The sequence below is a fragment of the Mus caroli genome, unplaced genomic scaffold, assembly GCF_978045245.1.
Source record: "Mus caroli unplaced genomic scaffold, Mus_caroli_1 scaffold_10, whole genome shotgun sequence".
NCBI classification, from domain to species: Eukaryota; Metazoa; Chordata; class Mammalia; order Rodentia; family Muridae; genus Mus; species Mus caroli.
Genome location: NW_028227265.1, coordinates 22753481 through 22765634, shown reverse-complemented (window position 1 = coordinate 22765634; position 12154 = coordinate 22753481). Strand labels below are relative to the sequence as shown.

Sequence of the window (12154 nt, the reverse complement as noted above, 5' to 3'; positions counted from 1 at the left end):
AGGTCAAGAAGTTCAATCTCATCCTTGGCTACATAGCGACTGGGAGGGTAGCCTAGGCTCTATCAGAGTCTATCTCAGTGTCCTTCCAACAAACAATAAGGAAGTTTGGGAGAAAGGATATTTTTATTGATGACATACATTAATAAATGGCCCTTCCTTTATAGTTAGCAGTTCCTAGATTTTTAATATTTTTTCAATTCTTTGAATTTTTATACATTTATACGATGTATTTTATCATATCCATCCACTACCTTTGCTCAGCAATCCTAGAGCCCCGCCAGCCTTTTGTCTCTCTCAGTTTTCTGCTCTGTTGATTCTCAGTTGTTTGTTTTATGTTTACATGCATACAAACAGAAGTCTTCTGTTTCTCTGGGAAGCCCTGGCTGTCCTAGAACTTGCTTTGTAGACCAGGTTAGCCTTGAACCTGCCTCTGCCTCCCAAAGTCGATTAAAGCATGGCTTCCAGCCTTTTAAAAACAGGTACATAGTGGGTCAGGTGAGAAGGCTCAGTACATAAAGGTGCTTGCCACCAAGTCTCACAGCCTGAGTTCAGACCCTAGAACCCATTTGTTGCAAAGAGAGAACTCACTCCTAAACTGCTCTAACCTCCACACAAATGTGGCATGTGCACTTGTGGACACACACAGGGATAAACAAATGTAATTTTTTTTTTAAAGATTTATTTATTTATTATATGTAAGTACACTGTAGCTGTCTTCAGACGCTCCAGAAGAGGGCACCAGATCTCGTTATGGATGGTTGTGAGCCACTATGTGGTTGCTGGGATTTGAACTCTGGACCTTTGGAAGAGCAGTCGGGTGCTCTTACCCCCTGAGCCATCTCACCAGCCCCAAATGTAATGTTTTTAACAATAAAAAAATGCTAGTTCTAGCAATTAACAAATCTTGTGCTAGCATAGAAGCTAAATAAAAGCAAGGCACCCTTTAAAATTTTTTCCCTGGCTTAACTAGATGGCCCCAAATGGTTTATAAATCAGGAAAGTGTCAGGGTTAGAGAGGGAGGTGCATTTCCGGCATTGTTTCCATGCGAGGAACATTTAAATAACCTTTGCGTTTCCTGCCTTGTCCCAGAAGACAAGTGTTAACAGGCCGTTCTCCCGGCTGTAAGCTTGCAGTGAGGATTCTAGCATAGCATGTGATTTGTCCAGAGAGTTAAACATGCAGCCTTGCATGGTGGTTAGAGGCTTATTATGGCCTAACTCAACTTTCCCATTTTCAAAATGATATCTCCCCTTTGAGCCATTAATCCTGAATATCCACGTGTGCATGTGTACGTGCATGAATGCCTGTCTGCTGCTGTTTAACGGTGATTATACGAGGCTCAGTTCAAATGATGCTGACCAAATTCATTCCATTGAAAGGTTGTTGATAGTCTGTATAAAACCTTACGTATGAATGATGGTAAGTCTGTAGAAATAGGGACACTTAGAATTTGACTCTGGATTTCTTACAGGTTGATTGAGGACGCTGGCTTATAAATAACACCAGGAACCTTCTCCCCCGTTCATTGCTTACTAGAATGAGACTGTCACGTGAAACTGAGAACTCTCCGAGGAGGAAACCTCCTTCAGAGAACATTTTAGATGACCAGAAAGCACTGCTTACTTTTATGTATGCATTTGATAGTATATGTGCACTCTCATGTGTGCATGTGCGTGTGGAGCTAAGAGGGTGACCTTGAACATTCATTTTCTATCTCCTGCCAACTTGATTTTGAAGTAAGATATCTCTTGTCACTTGCTGCTGTGCTATATAAACCCCAGGCAGGCTGCCCTGTCAGGTTCCTTTCAGCTGGGCCTCCTTGACTTTGTAGTAATGCTCCCGTCTCTGCCTCCCGTGTCATTGTAGGAGTGCTGGGTCACAGACACGTGCTTCCATTTCCAGCAATGGGTTCTGGATCTAAACCTGTAATTAGGCTTACAAGGCAAGGCCTTTCACTTGCCTAGTTATCTCCCAGGCACTGAGTTTATTTTTTTAGAGTAGTTTTAGGGTCACAACAAAATTGAGCAGATACAGACGTTTCTCAGATATTTCCTGTGCCTCCCCATTGCTACCAAAGAGCAACGGCTTTTTAGAATTCTTTACCTTGTGTGTGTGTCTCCTGGGGACTCAACCCTTTCACCTGCTAGTCAAACAGTGTATCCTGAACTACATTCTGGGCTCTTTGTTGTAACTGAGGAATCCACATAACCACATCAGTGTGGCAAGTCTGCAGCTTACATCAGGGTTCACTCTGGGGCTTGTACTGTTAATAGGTTCCACATGTCTGCCATCCTCCTGTATCCTAAAAATAGGTTCACTCTCACATCTGCCCCCTGTACTCTCTCTAGTGTTATCCTTGCAGATCGCTTCTTCTCACTTTGTATTATTTCTCCTCACTAATATTCCTCCATGTCTTCTCATGGCTTGCTAGCACACCGACAGCAGTATATGACATTGTCTTGACAAGTCTGTTTATGCACTCACCTTATGGAGGTCATCTCAGTCACCTCTGAGCTTCGAGATTCATGACTAGCGCTGCTATAAACAACCATCTGCAGGCTCTCCTGTAAGCATAAGTTTCTACCGCCTTTGGAAAATGTCAAATGCAGTGGCTGGGGCAAAGGAGAAGTCGTTGCTTTATAAGTGATGGATTCTTGGGACAGAGTTTTTAGCTCAATGGTAGAACCCTTGCCTGACATGTGCAAGTACTTGCTTGCCAGTACTGAATTAAAAATGGATGGATGGATGGAGAGATGGATAGATAGATAGATAGATAGATAGACTGATAGATAGAAAGATGGATGGATGGATGGATGGATGGATGGATGGATAGATAGATAGATAGATAGATAGACTGATAGATAGACAGATAGATAGATAGATAGACAGACAGACAGACAGACAGATAGATAGATAGACAGACTGATAGATAGACAGACAGACAGACAGACAGACAGATAGCCAGGAGTAACAGATGCTTATACTCCCAGCACTTAGGAGGAAATCTGCTGTGTATCTATTGGGGGCTAGCTTGGGCTACATGAGACCCTCATCTCAACAGACAAGTACATTGCTTGCTTAGCATGCAAGAAGCCCTGAGTCTGATTTTCCAGCCACATTAACTGGGCTTAGTGACACATACCTATAATCCCAGCACTTGGGAACTGAAATCAGGAAGAGCAGAAGACCGTCCTTAACTACTTAGCAAATTTGAGGCCAACCTGGGCTATATGATTATATGAGACCCTGTATCAAAAAGAAAAAAGAGAGAGAGAGATCGACACTGTGCATGTGAAAGACTGGGAAGCTTCTGCATTGCTAAGCTCCTCCTGAAGGTGCTGGGCGGAGTGGGTTGTTCAGAGCGCTCTACGCTCATGGGTTGTCCTCTCCATCTCGACATTTGGCCATTACTGTTTCTTTTAAACCATCCTATATAAACTGTGAGGTGTAAAACAGAAACCCATGAAAACCAGCAGAGAAGCACGGAGCGCCGCGTCTGCTACCCGGGAGCAGCTGTGATGTATGTGCCCCTGTGATGCAAAGGGGGTAGTACAGACGTAAGATGGATGGACTCTACAGTGGCTTCCTGCCCCTCACTCATTCCAACTTCCTTCTCTGGCAGGTAGTGGACTTTGTAGCAGCAACACTGCAGAGAGCATGTGCAGGCCTGGCTCATGAGGCAGAGAGCGTCGTGGGATCCCAAACCCTGAGCATGTCCATGGGGCTGGTGGCTGTCATGCTAGGAGGAGCTGTTCAGGTGAGCATAAGTGTAAGCAAAACTTGAATGTTACATGGGGAAGAGGACCTGCCACCCTTTTTCCATACCTTCATGGAAAGCAAGAATGGATATTGCACCCAGGAGAACTGGGATGGCCAAGCTGGGTTGCTGATGAGAATCATCTCCAACATAGATGACAAGCCTGCCTCTTCACAGTGATCTGTGCAGATGTCATTGTCAAAAGGGCAGGGCACTTTCCCTCTTGGAAGGAGCTTGTTTTGGAAACAGTAAGCAAAGTGTTTTGCGCCTGAGGCAGACACTCAGTTCTCTGGCTCCCACTCTTCAAAGGGTTGGTGGGAAATCCCTAGCAACCTCCTGGTGGCTCAGATGGCATTGGTTACACAGTTTCACATTAGCTCAGGATCTGTTGTTGAGCATATACCATGCAGTATGCTCGAGCCCCTTGCCAGTCACTTTTAAGAGTTTTGTTTTGTTTTGTTTGAGACAGAATTGCATGTAGCCCAGGCTGGCCTCGGATTCAGTCTGGCGTTGTTGATTGATTTTCCTTTCCACCTCCCGAGAGAGAGCTAGGATTACAGGTGTGCACCACCATGGCCAGCTTAGCTTATGTGCTTTTTACATAATTAATTTCTAGGTTTTAAGATCTATTTCTATTTTTAACTTATGTGTGTGCATGTGTCTGTGTGTCCATGCGTGTAGGTGCCTGCTAAGACTAAAAGAGGGTGTCAGATCCCCTGAAGCCAGATTTACAAATGACTGTGAGCCTCCTTACTTGGGCACTGGGGACCACACACAGGTCCTTTGCCACCCACTGAGCCATCTCTCCAGCTCTAATTTATAGTTTTAAAAATTTATTCAAACATTATTGGTTATTATTTGCCACATGCCAGATATTGAGCTAAAAGATCTGGGAATATAGCAGTGGGCAAGACGGACATGGCTTATATCTCATATGACAGCCCAGGAAGGGAGGCACACACAGAATGACCATTTAAAAATATGATTAGAGTTGAGTGGAATCCCTCCTAAGAAGAGGGAAGGGAACGGAGAGGACATAACATCTAAGCTAGGCCGAGAGGTCGTCAGTGAGCAGATGGGATTTCACTAGACCTGAAGAGGAGTATGTGTGTGACTGGGTAGAACTCGCGGAAGGAAGCCTTTCATTAGAGAAGCTCATGCAAGGTCTCAGAACCAGAGAAAAGCCCTGTTGGTTTTCTTGAGGCACTGATAAGAGGAAGTTGTAAAGCCCCGGCGAGGTACTGCCAAAGGGAAAGGGAGAGGCAGGGCCAGACCGTGCTTGTGAGACCTGCGTGTGAGGGTGACTGGTTAAGGAGAGGCAGGGCCAGACCATGCTTGTGAGGGTGACTGGCTAATTGGGTGACACATTAAGCAAGGAGACTGCAAGAAAGTAGGCCAATGTCAGAGCAGGTATCACAGACTCAAGCTCATACCCGTGAGGAGGGAGCCCGCAGGGATACATTTTGAGTTTGAGCATTCAAATCTGGTTGATTCTTGACATACTAGATTTTGCTTTTCTCTTGACTTATTTTTTTGGCTCTGTGGTTTTTTGTGCTCTCTCTCTCTCTCTCTCTCTCTCTCTCTCTCTCAGATCAAACCCAGGGCCTTTCACTTCCCCCTATGTTACATCTCCAGCACATTAACAAGCGTGTCCAGCCAGCAGCCCACGGCCGACAGCCTGGGTCCCAGACTACAACATTATATTTTAGTGTCAAAAGGTGGGATACTCCTACCTGTTCCTAAGGAGAAAAAAGATTTTTATCTGGGCTAGTTGTCAATTTGAATCCCATTTCTCACTGGATTTACATTCCTAATTTTATATTTTGTATGTCATCTGAAAAAAAATAAGCTTTTGGCTAAGGTTCCGGAGTCATATGAAATGTAACAAGGAAGAGTTCACAGATGGAATAGCTTAGGTTGGATTGTTATTGGATTTAATTAGCTTAGTTGAATTTTGTTTTCTGATTGAATATTAATTTGGATAGTCTTTATAGGTTGAAAACATAGATTGTGTTTAATCTTCTTATTTAGTACTTATTTCAGACAATAGAACAAATGGGAAAGTAATCGCAGAAATCTCCTATTACTGCATTTTTAGAGCCCATTGTTGGAGGCCGTGCCTCACTTGCTATCTTTGCACAGCCCTGGCCCATCCTTGCCCTCCTGTGAGCCATCCTGACTCATTGCCACTTCCTGGGCTCCCCTGATTTTGCAGTTTAAGTGAACACACATCACCTTGTTTACTTTTGCCCTAGATTTGCTAATTTATTGTTTCCTGCTTGATTCATTCATTTATAAGAGTTCCTCTTCCTCCTCCTCTACTTTTTTTTTTTTTTCTTTCTGGTTTTCTCTGTTCTCTGTGTAGTCCTGGCTGTCCTAGAACTTGCACTGTATACCAGGCTGACCTAGAACTCATAGACCTGTCTGCCTCTGCCTCCTAAGTGCTGGGATGGCATGTGCCACCACTGCCTGGCAAAGGTGCCTTTTTTTTAATGTTAGATTTAGTTTATTTGTGTGTATGAATGTTTTGCCTCCATGTATGTATGTATGCCACGTGTGTGCCTGGGGCTGCAGGAGGTCAGAAGAGGGTCGTAGGATCTCCTGGATCTGGAATTTGGATGGTTCTGAGCCGCTATGTTGGATGCTAGGATTTGAATGCAGGTTTTCTGGAAGAGCACCCAGTGCTTTCAACAGCTGTGCCATCTATCTCTCCAGCCCCATAATGCTGGGTTTTGTCTTGTATTCACAATAAGGTCACACTTGAAAATCATGGTTGACTACAGTCACTCTTTAGAGCCTACAACATTTTCCCTGTTAGGAGTTTTTTTGTTTTGGCCAATGAAACAGAATCTAACAGCATCGGGCCTTTCTTCATTCCTTTCTGATTCATGTAAGTAAGTGATTATTAAAACAGCGTGTCTGGGAAGAGGAGTTAGTGTGGAGAAAGTGCAGGTTAAGATTGCTAACAAGATGACTGTAATTCCACATTCATTTTCTAAATTCCAGGCTTGGTCATCACTAAAGTATTACATTGGGGAGTCTCCCTGTCCCCCAAGAAGCAGTTTCTGCTTGGTGTTGTAGAGCCTGTGGGCCCTGCTATTGCCCTGGTTGGTGACGCTGAGCAGACCATTCTGGCCTTTCTTTAGGAAATGTATTACCTAAAGGCTGCACTCCTAATCTTTAGGCCCAGATATCATAGTAAGATTCACTACTGAGAGAGCAAAAGCTTATCTTTCTCTAAAGGGACATCCATCTTCAGCTTGTCCATACACCATACTATCCAGGTCTTCATGTCTCTTCCCTCCCCTCCCCTCCCCTCCCCTCCCCTCCCCTCCCCTCCCCTCCCCTCCCCTCCCCTCCCCTCCCCTCCCCTCCCCTCCCCTCCCCTTCCCCTTCCCTCCCCTTCCCTTCCCTCTGTCCGTCCATCCTATCTTCCTTTCTTTGTCAAAGGCCAATGTTTAAACACTTCATTTATAAAAACTTTCTCCTGAGGACGGCTCCGAGGTAGAGTTCTTGTTGCTCTTAGAGACATGGGTCTGGTTTGCTGTGCCCCCATGGCTCCTCACAACCATCTGTAACTCCAGTTCCAGGGGACCTGATGCCTTTCCTTGCCTTCTGAGGCACTGCACTCATGAGGTACACAGACATACATGCAGACAAACCATTGGCAAACATAAAATAAAATAAATCTCAAAAAATCCCATTGTTATAAGCATATGCCTATATTTTAGGTGTAGCTGATGAACATATCAGAACCATAGCAAAACAGACTTGTGTGGAACAGTGGTGGGCAAACTAGAGGTCTACCCCAGAGTGGGGAAGCCGAGGGTAGGAGCCCCTGCTAGAGTCTGTTCGTTCCACAAGGAGAATGCTTCACTGGGCTGGACACTCTCTCTATAGAACATCATTCATTCTTAATTGTGGTTGCCTCAAGCAGGCACTTCCTGTTTCCTACCCGGTGTTAGCGAGCCGAGCCTGCCACAGCAGCTAATAAACAGCATGGGTGGATGACAAATGGCAGGACGCAAGAAGAAAGGAAAATATTTTAAACTAAGGAGGGAGTGGGTTTTGTTTTTTTTTTTTTTAACCTATCAAAGGGCGTAGACTTTTAAAGGTTTAAGAACACTGCTCTCTTCCTTTACAAGAGCACCCTTCATACCTCATAACCCATGGGTGTGAGGACAGCATTAGTCATGAGTTGCTACAGGGAAAGGAGAGCTTGTTATCCTCTAGGTAACTCACACGGGTCCCAGAAGTTCAAGCATTTATGGTAGGTAGATGGTCACCGCCAGCAAAAGCCCTTGCTGAGGATGGGCAGTTAACTTCAAGCAGGGCCCTGTGCAAGCTAAGCCCTTGCTTTAGCCCTCACTTTAGCTTGCATCTCTGCACGACCGTTCACACATCCAGAGCTACAGGACATCTCAGGTGTCTACTCTATTATTCTCTGCCTAGTCCCTTGGGACAGTCTCTCATCATCTCACTAGCCCTGAAATAACTAACAGGTCCATGTGCAGTCTTCCCAGCGTTTTACACATGCTGGGGGTTCAAACTCAGGTCCTCACGCTTACATAACGAGTGCCGTACCACCAAGCTGTCCGCTCTGCCCCTAATTTTACATCTTTTTTTTTAAAAATTGTGGTTAACAAGATGGCTCAGGAGCGAAAGGTGTTTGCTGCACAAACCTGAAAACCTGAGCTCAGTCCCTTGGCCCTGTGTAAACGCGGAAGGAAAGAGCTGACGCCATGAGATTGCCCTCTGACCTGCTCATGCATGACCAGGCACTTGTGTGCCACAACCATGTGCATGCACGAATACATGTATGCACACACATGATAAATACAAGTAATTTTTAAACGATCTTTAAGTTAGCTACAGACTATTTGTTTCCAATGCCTTTAGCTTTTGAGATTAATCCATCTATCTATGGAGTTGTCTTCATTGTATTCATTTATAAATGTTACAGATTTTCAGAGCCTTCTGTAGTTTTTTATGAAATGATTTCTGTTGCTACCAGTGTCCAGTGAAAGGTTTTTTGCTTTTTGTTTTCTTTTAATGCCTGTTTTAAAGGACTACAGCATTGAGATAAATGCTTCAAAGATCTAGAATCTGGTTAGGTATGGTGGTACACACCTTTAGTCCCAGCACTCGATAGTCAAAGGCAGGCAGATCTCTGTGAGTTCAAGGCTAGTCCGGTCTTCATGGTGAGTTAGGATAGCCAGGACTCTGTAGAGAGACCCGGTCTTGAAAACAAATCAAAACAAAAAGATCTAGAATCTTTAAGGACTGCCAATATCCAAAAACCTAGCAGAAACCAGTATTTTTAAAAAACATTTATTATTTATTTGTATGTATTTGTGCGCCTGTGTGTGTACATGTGTGTATGCACTTGTGTGTGTATGTGTGTGTATGTACCTGTGTGTGTTCATGTGTGTATGCACATATGTGTATGCACCTGTGTGTGTTCATGTGTGTATGCACGTGTGTTTATGCACCTGTGTGTGTACAGAGACTTGAGCAGGGTATGAGGTATCCTTCTGTATCACTCTCTACCTATTGTCGAGACAGGGTCTTCTTTTGAACCTAAGGCTCACAGTTTCTCTGCTATGCCAGAAGCCAGGGATCCTCCTGTTTTCACTGAACTTGGAACTGGGATTACAGAGATGCATGGAAAATGTGGCTTGTTGTGTGGGAACTGGGTTGTGAGCTCTGGTCCCTCAGCAGTAAAGGATAGCTTTTAGGCATAATTTAATTTTTATATGCCAAACTATTACTTTTTGTTTATTTTATTTTTCTTTTGAGACAGGCTCACAGGCTATTCTAGAACTCATTATGTAGATCAGTCCAGCCTTGAACTCAGGGTAGTTCTCCTGCTCCAGCTCGCCATCGTGATGGCACGCATGAGCCACACTGTCAGGATTGTAACCTCTTGACTTTACAATCAGCTGTGTTCCAGTTGACAGTTCTGGACATTTTCCTTAAGTGTCTGTTTCAGATGCAGGAACTAATGGGCGCTCTCCCTCAGGGATACAGAGTGTGTTCAATACCTGTTAGCTGCAATTATGTAGCAAATAGCTCTTGAATGTTTGCCGGGGCAGTGCGGAGTGCATCATGAACCTGATGTGACTGTTGCCCCTCTGTGCTCTTGGTAACATTGTCCACATTAGTTTTTAACCTACTAGTTTTATATTTATATTTATAGTTGAAGTCAAGTGATTTTGCAGTCCTGAAGCAGCTGCTGCCTCTGTTGGAGAGGGTCTCTAACACATACCCTGACCCTGTCATCCAAGAACTCGCCGCCGATCTCCGAATTACCATCTCCACTCATGGAGCCTTCTCCACTGATGCTGTCAGCACAGCAGCCCAGAGTACCCTAAACCAAAAGGACCCGGGACAGAAAATAGAAGAACAGCAACAAACCAGCGACATATCCACAGAAGGAGCTCAGAAGCCCCCCAGAACAGGCCAAGGTTCCAGTGGGCCCTGCACTGCTACAAGCCAGCCACCTGGAAACATAACCACACAACAGTTCCGGGAGGTTCTCTTATCGGCCTGTGATCCCCAGGTTCCAACTCGGGCTGCTGCGCTCCGCACCCTTGCCCGCTGGGTAGAGCAGAGGGAAGCCAGGGCCCTGGAGGAACAAAGGAAGCTTCTCCAGGTGAGCAGGCGACTCTGCCGGGCACAGGACCTGGTGCAGGCAGCTGCCCAGGGCTAATATTCAACTCAGGGCCTTTGCTGTTTTGAGACAGGATCTCACTGTGGATCCCTGGCTGGCCTGGAACTTGTTCCATAGACCAGGCTAACCTGGAACTCAGAGATCCACCTGTTCTGCCTCCTGAGAGCTGGGACTAAAGGTGTGTCCCCTCATGACCAGCCCAACTCGGGTATGTTTTAAACATTGATTTATGTCAAGCACTCTCTTGGATTATCCTCCAGGAATTTAAATTGTTGAAAAGTCAGATTAAGATAGGAAGGGTGTTGAGCAGAGTGCCAGGATTTTTATATATAAGCCATGTGATGGGTAACTGGGAAAAAACAAACAAACAAACAAAAACCCAAAAAAACAAAAAAGGTGGGCAAGGCTGAGTTTCATCTAGCTTTAGCTAAACAGCCAAGTGTTAGCATATGAAAGACAGGCAGTGGGCTAGCATGAACAAACTCCCCGAGTTGGAATGGTACCCATCCCAGGTAAACCCCATGTCTGACTGGGTCCCTTCTAGAGGAGCTTTGGGTCTAACTGGCTCTCCTCCTCTTTTTTGCCTCCATCACAGCAAAAAAGTTGTCTTGGGTGTTCTAGACTGGCATAGCAGTGTGCACACTGCTTCGTTAGGATCTTTTCCTTTTGTGGAAATCTTTGGGACTTGAGTGTGGGCCTGGAAACTACTGCCTGGGACCAGTCTTCTGGACAGAGCTCAAGACAGCCCTCAACCCTTCTGAGTCTTGGTAGTGATGGCGGTGATCTAGCCATGTGTCTAGTCCTTAGACTGCAATTGTAACTCTGGTGGAAAACATGTGTTTTATTTTTTTTTTTTTTTTAACATGTGTTTTATTTAGCATGGTACTGAAACTACTGTATAGTTTGCTCTTTTTTTTTTTTTTTTTTTTTGGTTTTTCGAGACAGGGTTTCTCTGATAGCCCTGGCTGTAGTTTGCTCTTTTGCAAACTATATATTGAATACCTTTTTTGGGCCAAGCCATGTATCTCACTGATAACTGTCTCTCATCCTCACAGCTGTAATATGTGTTCTCTTCATCCTGCAGATGAAACACAGACACATGCCAAGGACTTTCTGTCAGGGAAATAATATTGAAACTCACAAATCTTCTTTGAGTAGCTCTCGTCCCCTAACCATCCATTAGTATGCTGCTGTAGATGTGTGTGCTGGGGTGTGCTGGGGCCGCCATTGCAATTTCCACCATGTAGACGTGTGTGCTGGGACCACCATTGCAATTTCCTTTAACTGCATGTAATCTTCATCTACAACGTTCACCACCTTTTGCTGGTGATTTTTAATAAGAAATGTAAATTGATGGGGATACTCCACAAATGTTTCTCTTATTTGTGTGTGTGTGTGTGTGTGTGTGTATGTGTGTGAGTGAGAGAGAGAGAGAGTGATATGTGTGTGTATGCATGCATGTGTGTGTGTGTGTGTGTGAGAAAGAGAGAGAGAGAGAGTGAGAGAGAGAGTGAGAGAGAGTGATATGTGTGTGTATGCATGCATGTGTGTGTGTGTGTGTGTGAGAAAGAGAGAGAGAGAGAGTGAGAGAGAGTGATATGTGCGTGTATGTGTGTGTGTGCACGCGCAGGTGTGTGTTTGCACGTCTGGAGGCTAAAGGTCAGCATTGGGTGTCTTCGTCTACCACTCTCCATCTTATTTTCAGACAGAGTCTCTCACTGGA

General features: G+C 44.8%; 1 protein-coding gene across 2 annotated transcripts in view; it reads left to right on the top strand.

Moving 5' to 3' along the window:
- The window catches only part of Tango6 (transport and golgi organization 6 homolog), a 176682-nt gene that overhangs the window by 50596 nt on the left and 113932 nt on the right, over positions 1–12154 (top strand). For both annotated transcript variants that reach the window (XM_085843607.1, XM_021169882.2), the window contains 2 exons: positions 3624–3758; positions 9958–10413. In XM_085843607.1, coding sequence (XP_085699733.1) covers positions 3624–3758; positions 9958–10413 — 591 coding nt within the window. The remainder of the gene's footprint in view (positions 1–3623; positions 3759–9957; positions 10414–12154) is intronic.